We start from the raw sequence: 23,775 nt of genomic DNA, 5'->3' as shown, positions 1-23,775 counted from the left end.
GGCAGAACTCAAAATCAAGCTTAGCTTCCCACCTCCACATCCCTCTACCACTTTGTGCATCTAACAAGGCACAACCTAAAATCCACTTTATAACTCTCATGGTAAAGAAGCAGTTCTGCTACAGCTTTCTGTTCGACTTTCTTTGGCTTTGCATCAAACCAATCTGGCTGTATTCTTATTTTATACTTACTACCACCCGAAGGAGGTTCTTTTATGTGTGGGCACCATAAAAATTAAGTTTTAAGCTAGAGTTTAGTGGGATCAAATTTTTGGATACAAAACTCCCAGAAAGTCGAGAAGACTGAAACCTAGCTCTTGTTAAAAAAAGAAAAAAGTGGAGGGGGGAGAAATCCAGTGGTCACTTCTCCCCTATCGCTATATAGTCCCTATTCAGTAGGAAATGCTGGCTCCAACCAGGCTGCCAGAGGTCCGGAGTGCTGGTACAAAAGGCCAAAAATAATCTTTTTTCCATCCAGACAGTATTTTCAGTGGAAAAAAGGACATACCTAGGGACACCCAGATGAATAGTAGCCATAACAATGACAACATTTCTACCCTCAAAGTTGTTTACACCCACAAAATAAATTGTGGTGCCGAACTGCAAAGAGACTTGCGAATCCCTTAGATGTGTGGTCTTTATCAGAAAGGCCAAATGAAATAATTTTGAATTATTAGGCACATTAACAATGCCTGAGGGTGTCATATACAAATAGCTGACACTTTTAAGTACTGACGCAATAAGGATGGACAAGAACATGAGGTGAGGGTGGTGGGAGGCAAAGTCTTTTTTAGATGTATCCAAGGTAGAGCAAGTTTTATTACTGGACTAGAAACATATAGTATCCCAGGAGTGAATAGCTTACACATTTGATCCAATCTTGGGCTCAGTCCAGCTCCCACTGAAGTTTAATGGGAGCTGGATCAGGCCATTGCACTCACATTTTTTCCATGCATGGAAAACTATTTCCGTTACTTTGAATTACAATACCACTGGCTTTGGATTTTATATAATAAAATAAATCTAGGCCACTGTTTATATTCCAAGAAACTGCATTCTGGGATGCCAGCAAATATATTGCCTGTTGGATTAAAAAAAATAAAATAAAAACTGGACACATCGGTTAAAAAAAACAACAGCTCCTAATTATTAAACATAATTTTTCTTCCTTGTGCTTTTCTGGAGTCCTCAAATATTTGAAGTATGAAAGGTACATATAAATTCTTCTCTGGTGGTTGAAATGGTGGAATCTGTAAAACTGCAATGCTTTATAAGAAACAGAGGTTTAATATAAAAATAACAATCTTCATGACTGGCTCTTTGCTCACTGGCATATTATGCACATTTTAAAATTTACAGGAGAAAAAAACCCAACACCCTTGGAATGTCAGTAACAAAGGGGACGTATATTAGCAAACCCTTATATTTTGGGAAATGGCTTCTCTTGATTGTTCTGACTGCAAATGAACTCTGCAGATGCTGAGAGGCACAGGAAATGTCTTGTGCTAGAAACAGCATTTGTTCCCTGCTTAATGAATTGGATTCTACTGAAATCCCAACATGGTAAGACTGATTAGCAGACTTTGGTAATGCCTTCTGCCCTAGTATGATTTTATTATACTCTTTTATTACCGAGGAAAAACCCATTGGTGAACATACACCCAAATTCTGGGAGAAAATGTATCGGTGATTAGCCTGTGCTGGGGAAGAGCATGGCCCCTGGACTCTGAAATACAGAGCAGCAAAATGAAAGACACCCCACCAAAAAAATAAAACAAAAACAGACATATACACAAGCAACAGAGGGAAAGAAATGTCATTGAGGGGTGTTTAATGTTAAAGAGAAACTATACATCTGGGATGGTGGTGAGGAGGATTTATAAGAGCTGAACAAGGTGACCACCTGCATTCACTTCAAAGAGAAAAACCCGCAGCAGTGTGAGGAGTGCTTATGAAGCTACGCGCATGTGTGTGCATGCGATGCTTCTTTTTGCTGACAAAGTATGAAGTATATTGTCTTCGCAAACATCCCTGGGCACCAGCAGCTTCTCCTCTATATTGACAAATTAAGTTTCAGCATGGGATTAAGAGGGGGAAAAAAATAATCTCCCTTGTGCATGTAGCCATGTAGTCTGAGCTGGACAGATTTCCCCTTGGCCCAGGCAGTACAGAAGAGCTAGGTACTGGCTTCACGGGGACTCCCAGGCTATGCACTGGTCAGCCACAGGTCATACCTTCCTTCCTCACAACAGCAGGTTGTTAACCTTCCTCCACCACACTGTGGTCTGTGCAGTGTCCAGGAACAGTTTACAGGACTGCAAATTTTAAACCATATTCTTGTAGAAGAGCCTTGGTGAACTTTCCCTCTAATGTGACAAAGCCCTTTAAAGGGACCAAGAATTGGTTCCAAATTCCCCAGTGGGGTGGCAGGGTTTGAAGCCCATGTAACTAGGCCTCACCCATGTCTGGCTGTCATTTCAGATGTGCAATGATGATGCAAATTGCTGAGATTTACCGATGAGAGAGCAGAAAGAACTCACTCTTCTCCTCGCTGGCTTTGTTTCTGTAATGAAATAGCATGTGCTTGTATGCAGGGGAGCAGTTTACTTTGTCAGCACCTCCTCTGCCTCTTCACCCTGACTCAAGCATCCAAGGGGAGATGCACCCAAAGACAAACTCCCCAGCAGAACTGAAGGAATAGCAAACCAGCTGGCCTGATGGGGGAAATTTCAAAACCAAAATGTCTCTTAAATAAGCTTCTTTAATTATTATCATCATCTGTTTATTTATACAAATATAAAATATATTTATATAGATTTATATAATATAGATTTGTTGCTTTGGTGGCTCCTTTCATTTACAGACATACTGGTCGACGATCTCTGTGCACTTTTTACACTTGACGTAACAACACCAATGGAACTTGCAGTGGCAACGCTCCACCTGGACGCTCTTGAACTGGTCATAACCCCGTCCGCAGCACATCAGCTCACACCCATCCATGCCCTCCGAGGTCTTGTTACACAGTCGGCCCTGGGTGCCCAGAGAGCCAGTGGTCTCATTGCGCAGGCAATAGTCCGGGCTGGGGTCGACATAGACCAGGTCCTCTTGCGTCGGCATGTTGAAGCGGTTGTTCACCAGCTCCAGCTTGCCCTTGCGGCTGATCCTCATGGCAGCAGCGCTGTCGTACTTCTCCTTCAGCAAGTCGCCCACCTTGCGGAAGTCAGCCAGCTGCAGCCAGCAGGTCTTGAGGCTGCAGGAGCCTGACACGCCGTGGCACTTGCAGGCCACGTCTGCCAGCTTGTACACCGCCTGTGGGGAAAGAAATGCCATCAGGCAAAGCTGCATTTATTCCTGCTGCACTGGCAGCTGACTTAATTACAATGAATTCATCACGTTTTCATAACTACTTTGATTACCCCCCCAACTTCTGTTGTTTTACCCTTCAGAAAGACAAAAGTCTCCTCTTCCTCCTGTTGCGACTGCTGCGTTCCTGTTCCCTAAATATTTCTATTTCTGGTCATGCTGCCTCCAAACATGGCTCCCCCACCCCACCTTCTTTTCCTCTGGCAGATTTCTGACTTGACAACAGGGTCATGAGCAGGAAAGATGAGAGAGTCCTCTCCGCGTGGACTCTGGAAATTCCCCCAGTCTCACAGACCACGGCAGTCTTACATGTTTTTCTCGTCAGAGCTGAGAAAAGGGAACACCTGGGAACCATCCCATGTCCTATCACCCACACCAGGGACCGACGCCATCGCTGCAGGGATGCACCTGCATCCTTCGGAAATAAACCCCCGGACCCACACCCTTTCCCTCCATCTCTGCCGAGAGGAGCTCGTTCGGGAGCAGTGTCCAGAGGAGGCATCATTTTCCAGAGGAGGAGCCAGCAGGGGTGGTGGTGGTGGGAGAGACGGACAGGCCTGGCCTGGAGCACAGCAGCTCACCTCAGCTCGAGGTGCGACCCAGGCGCCCGGCCGCGGGCCCTAACTGCAAGCCGGCGCCATCTTGTGTCCACACACGTCCCTGCACCAACGGGGCTGCCGCCGCGCGGAAAGGCCTAACGTTTTAAACCGCAAATGCAAGCTTTCGGCGCTGTCCTTTCCAAGATATTTTCAGCTACGTTTTCAGGAGTCTGTATGATGCATCATACCCCTGAAAATCCGGCATCAAAATCGGCAAACAGTCTTGAAAATTCAGGCCAGTGAGCATTAAACCCTCAGCAGAGCAAGTACATGATGTGAAGGAGCACAGCAGTTCCTCTCCTCCTCCCCACACTAGCTAGGAGGAGAGAGAAATATTGAAAAACACTCTGGAAGAACAAAGCTCAAAACCTAGGAAAATAAACTGAAATGCAGGTTGGGTTTGTTCTTTCCATTATTTTCAGAGACAGGCACCGAACTGCAAGGCTACGTGAGATCCCGTCAGCACTCACGAGCGCTGACAGTTTGCAAAGCAAGGAGCCGGCATCCCCACGCAACCGGAGCAGCTTCCCCCCTGCCCCTGCTCATCATCCTCTCACAGTCAGTCTCACATCTGCTCTCCCACGAACATCCTGCGTCCTGCACGTCCGCAGGACACTGCCTCTGCCAGATCCCTCGTGCCAAGCAGAGGTGTTTGGCATCTGCTGCAAACCTTATCTGGTGGGGCAGATCAAAGAACATGGGAAAAAGCTCTGAAGGTGACAGCAGTATGTCTTCTAGCCAGGTTTTTCTGCTGCAGAACACTGAGGTTTCTTTTCTGCCTCACTCACTGACACAGAAGAAAGCTTCCCAGCTCTCTGCATTCGCATGCCAAGGAGTAGGTGATTAAGGCAACTGAGCATACTGCAAGCAAAACCTTCTGCCTACAACTACGCTCTGGACCAGCAGCAAGAGGTCAGAGTTCTTCTACAGCAACTGATTGCTCCTGGTCTAACTAACATCTAGTGCTTTTGACAGCTAGTGAAGATTCAATTTGGCTTAATGGCTAAATCACATGGAGACCAATCCAGCTCCTGAGAAAGTCAATGGAGTGAGTCCTTAAAACAGAGAAGCTTTAGTTCTGCTCCTCAGAGCTCAATTTACTGAGGCAATCCCTCACGGCGCAATGTAACAGCTACAGGCTGGGACTTAAGCACTTGCCTTGGATCAAACTACAACTGCAGAGGACCAACCACACCGTTACTTAAGGATTCCTGCTGTACTATAACCAGACAGAGCTACAGCTGAATTTCCCGAGCCCCAGACACTCACTATATCCTCACTGCATTGCCAGCCTGCTTGTTATAAGCCTGTGTTAGCACTTTTTGGTTATGGTTCTGTCAAATCCCAGGCCACTCATGCCTCCCTTGCCCTTGCATGTGTTTTTATGAAGTATTACGATTCTTCCTAATCCTGGGCTTTGTTCCTTTAGGAAAACACTGCAACTTGATCCCTCTCAGTTAATGTCATGGGACTGAGTTCACTCTGACTTGGCTTTAAGCAACTGATGCTCAAAACATCTGGCCCATGTGGGTAGTAGCTGTGCTGGGGAATGCAAATGCTACCAGTTATCACAGGTAAGCATGGCGCCACTCAGCCCCCTGCAGCTCCCGCTATCAGCGTCCTGTGGAGGGAACCATAGCTTCAGCTGCTAAATGACTCTCCATCTTTGCTGCCCAGATGAGGAGAAAGCAGAGGAAATTGGAGAATTCCTCTCTGACCAGGCTCAGGTCAAGGTAAAGAATAACAGACCCCACATGCAGTTCTGAGGGCAGGGTCTGATCGATGGCCATGCCACTTAAGCAGGTTGAAAATGCCTCTAATGGAAAGGCTTAAAGCCCCTTCCCATAAGCCCAAGTTCTCTTCCAATTCTTTTCTTGCAGGGATGGGAATGGGAAGAGAATTAATGGGGAATTCCTATGTGGTCAATTAGCCAGACCCCCTTCCAGGCTCTTCTGACACTGGCTTGAGTGACTGATGACTGAGACCTGCCATATGCTGACTGGGTAAACAGCACGGAAGGACTGACTGCCACAGTTTGCCAGACAGGGCAACTGATAAGGAATGGGGGGAAATAAGAGAGGGTAATGGAGACCAATTGGAAGAAGACAGATGGAAGGAAAGGACGTATTGAGATAACAGCCAAAGACAAACAAACAAGGCCAATAAAGCCAGGAGCCACCACAGACTCTGACATGGAGTGAAGGGGTGATGAGGTCAGGACTGCTTGAAAGATGAAAGACCTCTGGTCCGCTCCCATCCCTCTCAGCTCCTTCTGAGAGCCATGAAGAGCAGGGACAATCTTCTCTCTTGCCACCAGAGCTCCTCGAGGTTCAAGGAGAACTTTCTCACCTACAGGAAACTCAGTGAGGGGACGTGCCAAAACTCTGCCTAGAAATCAGAAGACATCAACTGAAATGCTGCCTGGGAAAGTGGGGCAAGACTGTATGTGGGATAGCACCCGGTGGACACTTCGCAGTGCTCACTGCCATGTCTCCAGTACTCCTTTCTTTCAGCACCAGCTTTTGGGAGTATGGAGTTACACATGCACCTTCCTACTTTCAAAACCAGAATCTCAGAAGTTTAGGAATGCAGGATGAGATGAGACCTCCTTGGTTATTAAGTATGATCTCTTGCTGTTGTGGGCACCACTTCAAATGATATTTTCCTTAAATGTATAGAGTGCCCTTTTAAAAGCAATTAGGTTTTCAGCCACCATTATTCTGACCACTATTCCAATGATAAAATATCTTTTTCTAATTTCCAGCCTAAATGTATTCACTTTATGCCCATTTGCAATTGTGCCAAATTGGCCTTTTGCTTAGAAAGTACTTTTCCTTCCCTATTATTTCTCCCACTAACACAGACATCAGTCATATCCTCTCTCAACTTTCACTCTGCTAGGCTAAACATGGCAAGCTATTCCAGGCCACTTTCTTAAGAAAAGATTCCTATCCCTTGGGTCAGCCATAACAAGCCTTTTCTAGTCTGAGGTCATTTTGCTTGGGAATATGAGACATACAATATTTTGGGGCCTCACAAGAGCTCAATACAATGACATTAGTATTCCGCATGTTTTATAAAAAGGCTTTCCCTAGTAAATTATAGGGTATTTACCACCTTCCAAGCCATGTTATATCTGCAGCTGACTGCTGCAACCAATTCTTTCCTACTCATTTCCTAATGACTAAAAATGTTTTTTATACAAGACCTCAAGTGATGGTCTTAATGTTGTTAGCTGCTGTACAAAATTCAGATTCTCCCCTGTATTCGTATTACCTGCCACCTTTGCATCATCAGTAAATTTCATCCCATTCCTAAATCTTGTGTTGAGGCTGAGAAACAAAAATAATATGTGTTAGTCTTGAAGCAAGTCCTTGAAAGAACTCTGCTAATTAAGCTCTGTTAAGACCAAGAGATGCCCTTTCACACAACTTACTGACATCTTTCTTTGAATCAGTTTCTTGTCCATCTCATAGCTGCTGCATTTCTCCTTACCTTTCCCAATTTAACTAAGCATTTCTCATGTGGGAAATACATTAAATGTCTCACAGAAGTTCAGATAAATGAGACTTGTCAGATCTAGCTTGCTTTTTAGGAAATCAGTAATGTTCTAAATGCTTGTGTGATCAATCTTTGAGAAATTCTTCTCCAATTATTTCCCATTTTGCCCCTTCCTCTGAGATATCCTTTCCCCCACGTCCTCCTGTAACACCGCCTGTGCTGCCAGGTGCCATCTTTTTCAGAGTGCCAGGAAAGAAAGTGGGCACTCCCCATGACTTGAGAGCTTTATGACACTACCTGAGCTTTGCACCCACCTTGGTGGTGATAATTTACATTTCCAGCCCTTCTCCTTTGCTCCCATGCTAATATACTTCTAAGAGCCAAGAGGAAAGGCTGCCCTGTACTGCCCAAATACCATCCTGACCAGACAACCCTGGAACCTGTAGCAATGCCATCTCAGAGCCATCCTGGGTCTTATCCCTAGATCATTTCACATCCACCTCCTTTCTTGATCCCAGCACCTCCATTGCTCACTACCCCCAAATCCTCATCCACCCAATCCACCCCAAAGCTCCAGCCTCATTTACCCCAGAGACCTCTGTCCTGTCAACCCTTTGCTGCCACTGGACTGCCATCTGAATCATGTGACCTGATCCCAAACTCCCCTCCATTAGCAGCCCCCGGCACCATCCCACCCATCTCGGGTCTGCTGACCCCAAACTGCGGTACCTGCTGCTCAGCTCTTCTTCCGCTACCTGTCTGAACAAGACAGCTGCCTCCTCCAGCTGCCTCCTCATGCCTTCCTCGCTCCCACATCATGCCAACACCATTGGCCACTGCCTACTGTGATAGACTGTGCCTGCCCCTAGGGCACTCTGCCTGACTTCCCCCAAAAAGCAGGGTCCCAGGGGGATTAAAAAATTTACACTACAAGCACTTATTCCCCTAGGCAGAAGCGCCGAGGACAGAAAAAGACATTTCCATTGTGCAGCAGGCATGCAGTACCCCTCCCTGGGAGCAATGCCCCCCATTCCAGTTTGAAGTCCCAGGTAAAGCACTCACTCACTTTGGGGACCAAAATGACTCTGTCTTTAGACTCAGCCCCATCCTCACTGACTAGGAGTCTCCTTTCTTCCAGCCTCCTCCTATTTGCAAAATTTAAAAAACTTTGCTGTTTATTTTACTACCCTTTGCAAGGTCTGACTCAGCATGATTTTTTACTGCTCTCACTTCATCTTTACACTTCTTGACCTCTAAGACAGACCTTTCCATTATTTATTTGCTATCAGTTCTTTTTTTCCATTCTTAGTAGTAGGCTCTCAGTCTATTCTTAACAGCTTCTCTGTGGTAGTTATTCATTCAGTGAGGTCTGGATAGTCTTCCTACAAGCTTTTTCCTCTTGCTTGGCATGCAGAATTGTAATGGCTTTAGCATCTTTGACTTGAAAAAGTTCCAGACCTCCTCCACATTGAGCTCCTCGGCTGAGTTTACTAACTGGCTCTCTTAGTTTATCAGTTTGTTCTTTGAAATCCACAAGCTTAATTACACACTGGTTTATACTTCCATTTAATATAATTAAAATTACTTGTATTCATTGAATCTAAGGTTATTTTCTACAGCCATCTGTTCTACAGAGTCTACAAAAACCAAGCTTGAAATAACATTTTCTTTTGCTGGCCCCTTTGGAAAGCTTTTGTCCAGGTCCTGTGTTAACTGAAATCGCCTTGAGAGCTTGCCTATGGAGTCCAGAGAAGCACGGGCACTGTAGCATTTCAAGTACAATTTAAACAACTTTCTGCACCGTAGTAGGCTGGACATAACTGGTTTTAAGTCTGTTCTTAAAGCAAGACAAAGCTTTCTTCCATCTAAAACCATACCATCATCCAAAATCACAGCTCAGTCAGATTCTTGCCCATATAACAAGAATAACAGGACAGGGTAGTGTTTTACCCATGCTGTGGAGCAAGTATCTTCTGACTTGATTTTCTAACACAGGTGTTACTACAGTTCAACTGGCACCTCAAACTATTGGCCATATTCTGTCTCTGGATCCCTCAAGGAAATGGGACTGGCTGTAAAAAAGTCTCATAACATATTCACTCCCTATTTTAGGCAGGGTATTTTTTCGTAGCAGTCCAAGTTCATGACTCTAGACATAGATGTTCAAAACAAGTAATGCAGAGAAGAATGTTACTTTCAGGCAGCTACACCATGGAGGAATGCCCCCCCATTTCTAAGCAAATGCAGATCCTCTGCCCTTCCAAGTCAAAGAAAACACAACGCCAAATCAAAAACCCAGTGAGTTCTACAGCTTTCAAGTTCACAGTTTTTGACGTACTGCTAATTTACCCCAATTTGATTTTTGCAAAAGAACCATAAAGTATTTGCAGTGCTTCAACCTGACGCATTGATTTCACAATCAAACAAATAGAGCAAATCTTCTTTGCTGGCAAAATGAAGCTGAAATCACACGCAGAAAAGACAGGCACACATGGGAAAAGGAAAGGTAATTCAGTAACTATTAGAAGTAAGAAATGGCATAAAATTGGTAAGGGAACTAAGGATATTAGTTAAGAGTGTACAAAAGAGCAAGTCTAAGTACACTTAGAATTGTTTAATGTGCATTAGAAATAAAATTAACCTTCGAAAAGCTCACTACTAGGGAAGAACGGTAAACATTTTAAACACCCCATGTAAAAGGCACAAATGTTCAAGTAAATATTCCTGTTCTACCATTTGGAAAGAGGCAGGATTACAGTTGTACTGCATATGACTGATGCTACACCTTCCAGGCTATTAATCACAGACAGAGGAATTGTGTAAAAAGCATATGTGCATACGCTGAACACATACAAAGGGGGCAACTTCACCTATGTTTACAGCATCAGAATATACAAATACCAGAACCCAGCACATCATTTCGGTATCTAGTTTCCAAAAGGATATGGAAAAAACGGAAAGGATACACTAAAATGCCATGAAAATGATTTGATGGCTGCTGAGTTTGTCAAGAAAGAGTGGTGAATGAATAAATTACAGCAGATAAATACTTCTAGTCAGAGGAAATTCCGATTACTAAAAGGCTTTTGGATCTAGCTGTAAAAGTCAGAAAAAGAACTGACTGGAAGCTGATGCCAGATAAATTCATGTGATGACGGGGTACTGCGCTGAAACATGGTGATTAATGACGGTAGTGTACTACAAAGGGAAGAGGTGGATTCTCCATCCCTAGGGATCTCCAGATCAAAACTGTATATCTTCTCAGAAAATGTCTGTCACCTAGATGCAAATTATTTATTTTGCCCAATACCCAGGTAACTGAGCAAGGCGTAAGTTTCAGAGATAGCCAGGTAGCCTGATCGGATGTTTGCTTCTGGCCTTACATTCTCCTAAATCTGAATGGTGGCAGTAGAAGAAAACTCCACAAGCCAAGAGATTCTTCTTTTCAGCACCAGCCTGCCACTTCCCAGCTCTGGGAAGACAGTTTCTGAGACGTAAACCTTGCAGGTGCGTCATGGTAGCACCTAGTTTATTTGGCAGGTGTTTACATGCCTGCACACATATGTCATACAGTATCTCAACAGACCCAAAAATTCACTGGCTTTAGCTGGCAACAGAAGCCTGCCATCAAAAATGGAATATCATATTGTCAATATTGTCGGTAATATTCACTACAATGCAGAAAATGTCACCATACACTGCTACTGGGGCATCATTGGACTATCCCTCACCAAACCTCCAAGTAATTTGGTATCTAGGTATCTCAAGCCTTCTGAATCTGCCTCTGAGAAAGAAGAAAGGGTCAGCATTCAACTTACCCTACGACCAGCCTCATTGTTTTGCAAGTTCATCAGCATGCGAGCCTGCTCCTCTGAACCTCTCACGTAGTTCTTCTCCCTTTCCTTAGCATCCACAAACTCCTTGGCAAAACGATATCCATACTCCACGTTATCCCCGCAGCCACCCCACAGCCAGTCCCGGGGCAAGTCCTTGGGCCGGGCTGTCCGACTGCAGCCACAGCTGGAGAGCTCTCCTTCACGGCAAGCCCGGCTGATCGCATTCACCACCCCAGCGGCACTGACTGCATAGGTGAAAGCAGTCTCTCTGCTACCTGTGACAGAGACATGAGAAGCAAAGTTAACAAGAGACAGATCTCATTTAACAAATGCAATGCACAGCAAGGAGCCAGCAAACAGCTTCTGGAAAGTAGGACATGGTGTGCTCGGAGACAGTGCACAGAATTAACTGGAACATAGGAATGGGGTGGTCAGGCACAGGGGCACCACCCCGTTCTAGCAGAGAGGGAACTGTCTGCCCTAACACATGGTTTGCACCCTGTTTTTTTTCATTTCACAGTCAATTGTCTGTCCAGAGCTGGCAGTCTGTAAACAGGATCAAACCCAAATATGACTATCTGACACACACCAGGGAAGGGTCTGAGATTCCTGCTGTTGCCTGCAGGAACGTTCTTGGGAAGAGCATGTTCTTCATGTTCTTCATCAATTTGTATGTGCTGCTCCTCAAGGATTATTATTTTTATTACACCTATGTTTGTCCATTTAAGAGCCCTGGAAACTCTGGGCCTTGCCCAAAGGAAATAGCAACACCACAGACAGGGACTGCTCAGTCTCTTTCCCCTTCAGCATCCTCTCATTTTAACCTGGAGGAAACTCAAGCAGCAAAAGGGTTATTCCCTTGCTGAAAATACAGCTGTTGCCTTAGCCACTGAATTTGCCAATAATCATTGAGACCCTGGGTCTGTGTAAAAGGAGCGTTCTGATTAAGTCAGATATCACTCTGGAATGGTTTTCATTTAATTGGGACAAGTGCTCTTTAAGGGCTCTTCAGTTCATCAACCTTATTTACATAAGACTATAGTTTTTACATTTGATATATGTATCATATATAATATATATCATAGATAAGACTATATATTTACGTAAGACTAAGTAAAACATCAGCTATATTTACGTAAGGTCAGCTGAGAATTATTTTGAGAAAAACTGAAGGAAACCCATTTTTACAATAAAGTATCAAGGCAGAGACTCTCCCAGTGCCTACAGAACCACAGTGCTGGAACGAGTAGAACTTTCCCATGTAGACAATAATAAATGAAAAGACTTTCCATTAGCAGGTTTACTAGAGGCTGCCCTGCTTTGAGTGTATGCTCTGTACAGCTTAAGAGTCTGAGCCAAGCAGCTGGATTGGGTCTCCAGCTATGTATGCCTGGCAGTGATTCAGCCCCAATTTGACCGGGGCACAACACAGCCAGAACACTGCATGAGACCCACAGAGAGTGCTGTGGGTCTGAAGAGGGGGAGTAGAGGGGGATGAGGAAAAGGAGGCAATCCACACCTGCACTTTTACCACGGGGTGTAATAAATAACTGACCTGACACCTTCAGAGTAATTTTGTGTGTCACCAAACTTTCAGGTGATAAAGAGAACAACTGCTAATGCTTCACTGGAATAAACAATCTGATTGTGAAGAGCTATTTACACCAAAACCCAGCAAGATGCTCTCAAACAAATTTGAATGACATCAGAGGGCAGATCCTCCAAGAACAGTTTGTCACCAGCCCACGAGGCTCTCAGTGCCAGCTCCCTCAGCAGGACTGAGCTGATGCTTTTGGTATGCTCTTGTTCCAATTTGCATGTGCTGACAATCTGTAATTAATAGCAGCTTATCACCAGCTTAGTGGTAATGACCCAAGATAAAGGCAAGGCTGTCAATGGCATCCACCTTGCAGAACAGCTTGCGATTTACAGCCGCTGCTGCTGCCCCTGTGTCCCCCCCCTGCCCGTTCCCCAATGAGAATTGTACACTAAGGGCTTCTGCTTTGGAATACAGCACAAGGCTGATAAAATGCTACAGGACACATAATATAGAAGGGAGGGCCTTACTAGCAGGTCATCAGGAGAAGACTATGTCCCTCAAACATCCCTGGTTCAAGAGGTAAAGAGGAGTGACTCTTAGCTAAGGTAATTCGGCTGAGACTGGCCCATAAGGGAGTTATGGCCATTTTTCAATAATCAAAATCAAGCTTTTACTCATCTAGTTTGTTTTGCATGATATGGCTATTTGAAGGTAATGGTCCAATGAGCAGTTTTGCCCCTACCAGTCTGTGCCTGTACGGTGACAGCCCTGCAGACGCACCGATCGTCCTGTTAAGTAGGATCATCCTGTTAAGTAAAGCACTCCCTGCATCTACAGGGATTAAAATAAATACAAGGGAAGGACCTCCGGGTGTTACAGCTTATGCGACAGAGCCTGCATGACTCCAGGTGCTTAGCATCCTTACAGTTTGATTGAGATCTCTGAAAGCACAGGCTGGATTTACACTTTTACTGTCCACGTTTTAAACGTCTTCACGTTTCAGAGGTAGCTGCACAACTCCACACGCAGCCCCTAGATCTGCATGAGTTGTTCAGGCTGCTGAGCAGGCTGCAACAAGTCACAGTGGCGCTCACCCCCCTCCCCTTGCTGCCCACAAAGCAGAACAAACCATGGTGCTCAGCAGATGTAGCTTTGGAAGACCGTGGCTTGGTTTGGGAGGTGGGACTGGCTGCATGCATGAAACCCTGTGCTAATAACACAAAGCAAATTTGTAGCTGGCAATTGCGGGCTTATAAACCCTAGTTTTCTTTGCCCTCCTGCCACACCTTCCAGCCTTGGAAAACTATTTGGGTTTTTGCTGACCAACTCAAAAGTTCACTCCAGTTCCACGCTGCCATCTCAAAAGGCAGGGCTGTTATTCCCCAAATTTAGGCGAACGTGAACAGAGGTTACAGAGATGGTCAGGCAGTAGCCCCCCCTCTGCCCCCTCCCGCGCCCCCCGCGCAGCGGGCTGGAGCCAGCCGGGCTGCCGTGCCCTGCGCGGCCCGGGCCGTGCGGGGGCTGCGGGCGCGGGAGGCGCTGCCCGCCGGCGCGGAGCTCCGCGGAGCTCTGCTGCCCTCCTGTGCCCGCCAGCCACCGCCACCAGCAGCAGGAGCTTTTTGGGGGGCTCTGCCGAGGGTGCCAGCGTGAGCAGTACCCAGACGAGGTGTCGGTCCCCACGGGTCGCTTTTCTGGAGCGGCTCAAAAAGGAAATAGGAGAACGGATCCCAGCGGGGAGATCGACGTAAAGATGAGAAAAATGTGTTGCTCTAACTTTTTTTTAATGAAAAAGTTTTCAGCTGATTCATTTTTCTCAAAAGCACATCCCTAGAGTTTGCCAGTCTCGAAGGAAAAATATTTCTCTTTGTTCTCTTCTTTTATGACTCTTTTTACATTTGAAAAGGCAGAAGAGATAAGATCTTTGGTTCCACAAATGAGTGGACTAACCTGGAAACCCCAGCCTTGCATTTAGGATTGCACTGAAGGAGATACATTCTGTCCTCCCATGAGGAAATTTTAACATGACCTTTTCGGGAGCTTTGTCTTCTTCATAAACGTAGCAGCAAGGAATGTGTCTGTATATAATAATACATATATAGAGAGAGATGCACATGTGCGCAGCCTAAAATCTGTATCAACAGAACAAGAAGCAACTTCAGAAGGATAATTTTTGTGTATCACCAGATATCATTATTGAATAAACCACATTTAAAATGCGAGAGCAACTCTCACACCACGACAGTAGGGAAAAAACAATGCTAAAAAAGCAGCCAACTTCAGTGCTACGGATGCCTCCACAAAAGCTTTGTATCGTTGGACGGCCTCACTCTATGAAATGCACAAAATGAAGGTGTCATGATTAAACACAGACCAACTAGGTCTCCCATTTCTGAGCTGAGCCAAGTTCTGGTATGGGGAAAGGAAACAAATCTTCCAGGTTTCTGAGTGAATGCTCTTACAAGGATCTCCCAGGCTTCGGACTTGGCCAGGGTAGGTTCTCCTCCCCTCTCACAATCCAGTGCAGCTCAAGAAATCATATAATATATACCATGCCTGCATCGGTGGGTGGGCAGCCGAGGGTTGTTGGCATACTACACACCTTCTGGGTCCTTCTTATCTTTTCCCTCCCTCAAGACTCTGGCATGCCTCTGCACTGTTGCAGATACTCTGGGCTCCAGACCTTCCTCATGCCATTGGCACAGAGTACAGAAAAAGGGCTGTGGTCCAGAACTGGGGCTCAGAGGTTGAAAACAAGGAGACAGGCACACAGTATGATCGCAGGGAAGAATTACTTTATAGTTGGCACAGCCTGAGAGATTGAAAGGCTTTGTTTTCTTCCTCAGCATGGAAATTTAGATTTGCTGAAATGATGAGCAAGCTTCATTACAAAGTAAGAAAAAGTGGAAGGTGGAGCTAAGAGAAAAGAGGCAGCATCTCCCTCCACAACAGCTTGTCACTGACACAGACAACAGCAATGCATCATCACAGACCCTTTAATACCCCAGGCCACCTATAGTGACATTTCTCCTACTGCTGTGCTGTCTTGTGCTGGAGTATAAACACCTGAACATGCTCTAACTAACCAGAGAATCTAAAGGAGATAGGTTCAAAACTCTTTGTTAGGATAGGTTTTTAAACAGCAGGCAATCACCTCACAGACATTACCATGAGCAGTGCTCCTAACAAACAAATGCACGTGCACACAAACCAAACAGCAGCCGGAATACCGGACATACCCATCACATACCCACCACACCTCTTTCCTCATCAAAAAACAAACCTACTCCCAATCTAAACTAATAGGATCAAATTAATTTTAGAGGGGAAAGATCCTTCCTCTTCCACTCTCCGCTCCAGTCCCTCCTTCCTGCATACCCTCTGATCCTTCCTGACAGCTTTTCATCCTTCAGCTCTGATCTTTGCTTTGTCTTAGTTCACCCTTACTTCTTTTCTCCAAGTGTGGACTTACCCAGGGCTGCAGGAAAATACCGAAGAAGAAGAGGTTTGCCCCAGAAGGGGAGATTCCTATTTTCTTGTGTCCTTGCAGAGTCACTAGGATCTCTCTGGGGATCTTAAACTTACCCTATTATTTGGGATAAGTCACATGTGAGGGAGGGACACCAGAAGGAAAAGATGGAGTTGTATTTTCTTGGTGGCTGAAATTTGTTTTCATACCCCAAAGCACAAGTTTTAACAATCTGGGATTGCATGCAGCCTCACCTGGCCACCACCCTTTCTATCAGAAAGCAAGAGAGCAAGGGTGCAGATGCCTTGGATGTGCATCAAGAGCTGAAAGTACGCCTCAGGAAACGGCATCTCCCAGGGGAACATCCCAGAGAAGCAGGGATTTGCTGGGGTATGAGCTGGACAGAAAGGGAGGAATTAGAATGGCTGTGGTGGGCTGAATTAGAAATTCTGAAAGACTGAGTAACACATGCAAAAAAAATCTATAAAAGTCTCTAAGATGACAGATAAGAATTTCAGGATCAAACGGAAGGGATCACAGGACTTGATTACCCTGGTGCCCTATCGCCTTGACACCCCAGACGTATTAAAGATGCATCTCGGTGTCCTGCTGCCTACGCAGGTTTTTTTGAGAGTGAAGACAAAAAGGTGCAAGCAATACTGGGAGCAGCTGGGGGTGCAGGAGCTGAAGGTCTTTTCCCATCCCTTGCTAAGTGTTTTCCCTGACCTCACAACCAAGAAATAGTACTGGTTCTTCAGTGTAAATGATTGGCTTTGTGGGTGGGAAACAAGACCTCTACCCAGGGGTTGGAAAGCGTGCATGTGTGTGTGTGTGAGTTGAGTGACTGTTTTAACACCTTTTCTTTATTGTCCTGGCTGTCGGACACATCAAACTGAGCCCGGATTTCTCAGTTTCTTGCCATCAGATGACTGCATTTCAAAAGGAGCTGGGACAATGCAGCTAGGTCACACCTCAATTCAAGTGCAGCAATGGCCTGTCAATGTGCCTCTTGCGGCCAGCAGGGCAGGAATTATAAAAATCTCCTAGGTTTACACAGAAAGTGGCAGAACAGTGAAGGTGGGGGAGAGATCCCATGCCAGAGGAGTCTGCATTTCCCACATGTCGAGGCTGCATTCCCTGTCCGAGGGCACTCCAGATGCTAGGAATGATAGCATGGGACCATTGTTCCTGGCTCCAGCTTCTACCCTCCCTACCTTTAAACACGCACACAAAACAAGAGCAGCCTCTCTCTTCCTGACCTTCCCATGCCCCCCCGAAGAAAGTGTGTGTGTCCCACTAACTCCTGCTGTGTCTCAGGTGCCCTGCTGCCACCCACCCAGGTGCGGGCAACACACAAGCAATGCCAGCACACCAGGGAATGGAAAAGCTCGTTAAGCGCAGCTTTAGGAGCAGTGCTAACGGGGTTCATTACTCCTGCGTGTGTATTTGGCGAAAGGGAGAGCACTGCACAGGGACAGCCAGCCGGCGCCCAGCACCTCCCTGTACCGGGTACTCCTACCTATTTTCATGACCCGCCCGAAGACGGAGGTGTTGTCCACCGTGCTGCAGTTCCACCGCCGCTGCCGAAACTGGTACTGGCATTCCTTGATGGCGCTGCGGGCCCCTTCCCCAATGAACACCATGTGCTCCTGGTAGAGCTGGCAGAGTTTGCGCTGCCCGGGGGAGAGCCCCGGCAGCTGGCTGCACACCGGCTGCGCGCCGATGATGTACATCTCAGGTCTCTGGATGGGGTTCATGGCCAAAGACCTACGATGAGAAAAACATCCATGGGAGCCTGGAGGGAGAGGCCCCCTCCGCGAAACGCCCGGCACCTTTCCCCGCCAGCCCAGCCCAGCCCCGCTCCCAAAGCCCGGGCGCATTTCTCATGTCAGCTGCCTCCCTCTACGGCTCTGCCAGATGCAAGGCTTTTCCAAGGCTCTAGCGGGAGGAACACAGCTCGTTTGTAACCCGAGTTTAAACACAGAGGACACCCGGGATGGGGAGGGGGCAGAGAGAAAGCTCAGCACTTTCTCTGCAAAAGAAGAAAGTGAGCTGCTTTTTCACAGACCGCCAGCGAGCCATGCCTGCCTTCAAGCCAGGCTATTTTTCTCGCTCCTTAGGCGAAGGGGGCTCCGCGGCTGCTCCCGGGGCTTTTGGCAGCGGGTCGGAAACCTTACCCATCCTCTCCTCCCGCATTCCCCACATCCTCAAAGCCCGGACGGGGCTGCACCAAGCCCCTACAAACAGAGCCCAGAAACGCCTGGAAGAGAGGGGCTACGTCCCACGTCCCCAGAAACGAGGCAGGGTCAGCGGGAGGGGGGAACCTGGAAAGAAGCGAGCTGCGGCGAAGGACGCCCGGGAGGCAGGAAAGTTCCTGCGGGGAGCGCAGGGCGGCCGCCCCGCTCCCGCTCCCCCGCCCGCCCCCGGCCCCCGGCCCCCGGCCCGCGGCGGCGGACAAAGGCGCCGCCGGCTGCCCCGCGCCCTCACTTACCACCAGGAGTTGGCGTCGGCCACCGGCGAGGTGCAGCTGCAGAGGAGCGCGGCGGCGAGGGCCAGCCTCGGCCCGGTCATGGTGGGCTGCGGGCGGCGGCGCTGGGGTAGCCCCCGCAGAGCCGGCCGCCGGGACGGGGCGCCCTGCGGAGAAGCGCCGAGGAGAAGCCCTGAGCGGGGCCTGCGTGCGGCGGGGGCGCGGCGAGCACAGCCCGGCTGCCGCCCCCTCCCACCCCGCCCCGCCGCCCCCCGCAGGACCCTCCCCCGGCCGCCGCCTCCCGGGGGCTCCGACGGCGGCCGTGCCTCCCGCCCGGGCCGCGCTGCCGGGGCTCCGCCGCAGCGAGCGACGCTCCCTGTCCGGCCCCGGGGGAGCGAGGGGACGCCTGGGGCTGGCCTCGCCCGCAGGGGCGTCGGGAGGGGCCTCCCGGCTGCCCCCCGCTCGGCCGCCTTTGATGCGCCCCCTCCCCCGGCCCGTGGTCCGCCGGTGCCACCGCGGGCCGAGCCGGGCCGGGCCGGGCCGTGGCGGGCAGCCCCGCGGCCGCAGGTGTGCAGGGAGCCGGCGGGGCACATCAAAGCGCCGCGCTGGCCCCGCTGCCTCCGTAACGCAGGGCCGGCTCGGAAATGGGCCGCCCCCTCCCCAAAACGGCCTCCAGAGGGGCCCCACGCCGGGGCCCCAGCCCCGCGCCCCGGGCGGGGATCTGCGGGGCTCGGCTGGGCTGCCGGCGGCCGCGCAGACGGGGCTGGCACCACAGCCTAATGGCTTTATGGGCTGGGGAGGTGGACAGGGGAAAAGCTTCAAAGGCTCCTCGTGTCCAAACACCCCTCTCCCCTCCCCGCTGGACCCACCAGGAACCTCAAAGGCAGAGGTAATCTGGCAGCTCCTCGGCCCTTTTCACCCCCCAACACCAGCAGAAAGCAAACGCAGGCATCCTGGACCAGTGCGGGTACTTGGAACAAACACTCCTCGCACCCTGCCTCCCTCATGCCACAGCTGTCGACACCGCTGCTGCTGCCTCCATCTCTACGTGGCTTCCCACCATCCTGTCCTATCCTGTGCCACACAGTCCCCAAATCTCCACCACTGATAAATGCCCCCTTATCGTCTCCCATGAAATCCTCTCACCAGGCCTGGTGTCCCCCTGCCACTGCCCCTCTGGTGGTGGCTCCCTGAACACAGGCTGAACGTGCAGGTCCCCCCCAGGTTGTGGGCACGGCGTACATGGTCCAAGACCCGCAAGTACCCAGCCCTTCGCTCTGCCTCACGAGCAGCACCCGAGACATGAATCACCAGACTCGGCAGCTCAGACCGCTGAAGTATATTTTTTATCAAATTCCTCACACCCGCCACGGTGGACTTGCTGTGTTTGTTTGCAGCATGCTTCGCTTCCTCCCCCATCCAGATGTGCTGTACCTGCAGCTGGTGGCCCATCTCACCTGGCAGGCAGATGTGGGGCCGCAAGTGCCAGAATTAGCCTCAGGACAAAAAAGCCTTGTGTGACCCAGAACCTCGGTGGGAGGGGAGTTTTACTGCTTGGGCACAGCAGGATCCACGTCTGAAGAAAACAGGGTGACTTTATTCCCATCTTCTATATCCTCCCTTTTCCTCCTCCCACAGCTCCAAGCGTGACGGAGGGATGGCGAGGTGTATGTGTGTGTAGCCACGCATACATGTTTTGGGTCTGTTTCTATAGGGAATAGACAGAATGGAAAGTTTATCTCCGGGAGTCTGGGGAGGAAGGAAGTTGTGTATGGATGAATGGCTTTTCCATGACAAACAATGAGTCTGCACAGACATGGTGTGATGTCATCTAAAGAATTTCCAAGCCAGTCTCAGATACAGAAAACCTTCTCGCTGGCAGAGATGAGAGCGTCCCACCTTTCCATCTTACCACAGCCAGAAGGAAGAACTAGGGCAGGGGAAACAAAAGCCCTTGCTGTCTCACACACACACGCAAGGCATGCACCATGTAAATAGATGACACAATGGGAGAGGTGTATCTCCAAGCTTTGCCCTCACCAAGTCTCCTCGCGGATTCTGAGAAAGGAGTAGACCGTGGCAAGCCGCCCTGGTGCCTCTCCCAGCCAGGAATGTGAGACAGCACCAGCCGATGAGGCACTTCCACAAATACAAGTGATGTCAACGTCCGCGTTCGTGTGAGTTTCTCTGAGCCCATGTGCGCAGCCGCAGCACTCCATGAAGCGACACGGATGCACCACCATGCAGTGCTGGACTGGTGGCCCACCTCTGGCACTGCGGTATGGCGGAAAGAAAAACCCTTCCAGCTGCTAAAGTATGGGAAGTGCTCATGTGAAACTTGGTCCAGAAACACACAGTATTAATTAAATATCTCATTTTAAGTATTACTATGTGAAGGTGGCTGACAATTAGCAACAGCAAAGTGTTGTGAATACTTCTAGTAGCAACCTGACCACCAACAAGCACAAGCAAGGCAATGATCTTATTTTGAAACACCAGACATTAAAATTGCCGGATGGGATAAGATCACATATCTCGGCAGCCTAATATCCTGTCAAAGGCAGCAACTAAAGGAGATGCTTCAGCAGGAAAGGTCTGAAACTCTGAATTCTACCTAAATTCTGCTGCTGGTGAGAGCAACTGCTGTTAAGATGTGAATTATGGAATTCAGTCCTTTTCAAGGTGCTGGAAGTAATTTCTTCACCGGCTGTGTTTATGACTTCAGATAAAGCGGTAATAGCAGGTGAGGCATTGTTGGAGTGGTTTAGCCTCAGCCAGCAACCTCTAGACAAAAAAGCTGCAAAACACTTGGCTGGTGGTCCGAAGAATACTGTCTATTCCTCTTGCGCCTGTTTCTACTTGCCACCAAAATCCTGAAAGAAAGCTTTCAATTTTGTAAATAAAAAGCTTGGGTTATTTTTTAAGCCCAGCTGCAGGGCTGGTTCAAACACTTTTGGTGAGGTTGTTTGCCAAAGCAGGGCTGGGTGGGAGAAGTCAATGAAATTTTGTGAGGATGAGAGGTGGGGTGAAGCGGGGCTGCTGGTGGGCTGCAATGAATGGAGTCCATAAAGCATCAGGTAAGAGAGGCGGGTAAGGAGCTGCCAGTGGGTAATCCTGGGTGACCAACTGGGATGCTGGCAGGGTCATGATGACTTAAGAGGTTTCAGGGGAAGGAGGCTAGGAGTGAGCAGGATTTTGGGGTGCTCCATATAAGTGACATGAAGGGGTACTGGGTAGGACTAGTGGGTATTGGGAAGGCCCTGGAAAAAGCTGGTCTCACCTGCCTTTCTGTTCCCTGGTTAACCCTGTCTCAGATCCAGGAGAGCCCAATCTCACTCCAGGCAGACCACCCCTCCTGGCCATCAACCCCATCCTCCCCCTGCCACCCAAGGGATTCCCACTTTCCTCCCAAACCATCCCTCCCCAGCGGCATCCCACTCACACCAACTCACACTGCTCCTAGTGCAGTAGGGAAAGAAGGGTCGGTAGAAAGAACTCCAAAACCTGGGGCTGCTCTCGCTTCTGCTGATTATTGCCTCATCCTACCCCTTTCAGTGGGCCTGGCTCACTCAGACAGCAGTACAGAACCCTCACTGCAGCTCAAGCACTGCAGGTGCTTGCACCCAGACCACTGAGGATCACCTAGGCCAAATAGGGAGCTGTCTCCTGGAAACAGGACATGAATCTCAACCTCAGATTAAAGGTCTAATGCTCCCTTCTTAGAGGGAAGAGCAGCAGCAGCAAGCCTGCATCTTTGTAAAGCCTTGGCATTCTGCTGCATTCAACAGTCTGCTGCCCTAGGCAACTGTCTACTGTGTTGGCTGGCTGCCTAAAGTTAGTACCTGTGGTTTGCCTTTGTTTGCTTTTCAGAGGTGACAACGGTGGCACAAAGCACAAATTTACACACTGAGTTTCCAAAGTCACGGCAGAGCAGCTGGAGAGCTATCACTGCTTTCCCAATACCACCACATTTGCTGGAGGGAAGCTGCAAAACTCCAAGAAGGGGAGGTCATGTCCATGAGATCATTTGCAAAGATTTGGCAGACTGAAAAACGTTGAACCCTAGCTGGAAGACAGCTCTGATAAATGAGAAAAGGAGAGTTCCTTGTTCTACCCTTTATTGTTTTTCAAAAATATGGGAGGTACTCAAGTGCGACACAGATTTTTAGCAAGTCCTATAAGGCATGCTGAAAGAAAACATAGGTCTCTTTCCATGTAACTCAAATGATCCTCATGTGTGCAATTTGCCCGGTTTCTCCCAGGCTTGGGAGAACTGGACGTACATTCTTGTTGTAAGGATCAAGAGCTTCTTTCAAGTTCCTGTTTATTCCTGCAACTTGACTGTGGTTCAATGCTTTTTTTTAATGCCGCGCAATGTCCAGTGCATCCAGAAACATTTATTGCTCTCCCTGACATAAGACACTTCACCAAGACTAGAAAATTTTTCACTTAAGTAGTCTCCTCTACTTAAGGAGCCAGAGATACATTGCCCTGGAAGGAGGGTTTACATGTGCTGCTTGAAAGGGAATCCCTGCCCTCTGGTTCTGTGCCACGGACCTGCTGGTTGACAGCACCAAGAGATGTACCATAATGTCCTGCTATACATGTGCTTCTGGCAGCCAGGTTTGGTTTTAACCACAGTTCTTACTAAGATTTCAGGAATCTCATTAAAGTCACATACTTGGCCATTCAGCTGAACCAGTTTTAGAAGGAGTGTAGATTTAAAAAACAAACAAAAAAGTCCCTTAAAGGTAAATTGCAACCCTCACACTGAAACCTAAATCATCTTTTATCCCACCACCTCCCACTCATTTGGCCTGTGCTGCTCCCCTGCTGCCAAGCCATTCCTCTCTCAGCACTGTACCACCGTGTTGACCTTCCCAGATCTAAATGCATCATTTTATTTGTATTGCGATTAGTACTTAAGCAGCAACTGGAGTCACCTCCATAGGCCAAGATGTAGCTGGGGTGTTACAGAAGGTGTTAATAAAACCTTCTCAAA

At 48.3% G+C, this 23,775-nt stretch overlaps 1 protein-coding gene across 1 annotated transcript in view; it reads right to left on the bottom strand.

Annotated features, from left to right (window-relative positions):
* Window positions 1–1,812: 1,812 nt before the first annotated feature.
* WNT5B (Wnt family member 5B) overlaps window positions 1,813–23,775 on the bottom strand; it is a 76,359-nt gene continuing 54,396 nt past the window's right edge. The window contains exons 2-5 of the mRNA XM_037389128.1: window positions 18,798–18,940; window positions 17,826–18,073; window positions 11,283–11,575; window positions 1,813–3,310 (exon numbers count right to left, since the gene is read on the bottom strand). Of these exons, the coding sequence (XP_037245025.1) occupies window positions 2,852–3,310; window positions 11,283–11,575; window positions 17,826–18,073; window positions 18,798–18,940 (1,143 nt within the window). The 3' untranslated portion in view covers window positions 1,813–2,851. The remainder of the gene's footprint in view (window positions 3,311–11,282; window positions 11,576–17,825; window positions 18,074–18,797; window positions 18,941–23,775) is intronic.

The sequence above is a fragment of the Falco rusticolus genome, chromosome 5 (genome assembly GCF_015220075.1).
Source record: "Falco rusticolus isolate bFalRus1 chromosome 5, bFalRus1.pri, whole genome shotgun sequence".
Classification (NCBI taxonomy): domain Eukaryota; kingdom Metazoa; phylum Chordata; class Aves; order Falconiformes; family Falconidae; genus Falco; species Falco rusticolus.
Note: the sequence above shows the minus strand (reverse complement) of the source record. Positions and strands in the feature narration are given on the sequence as shown.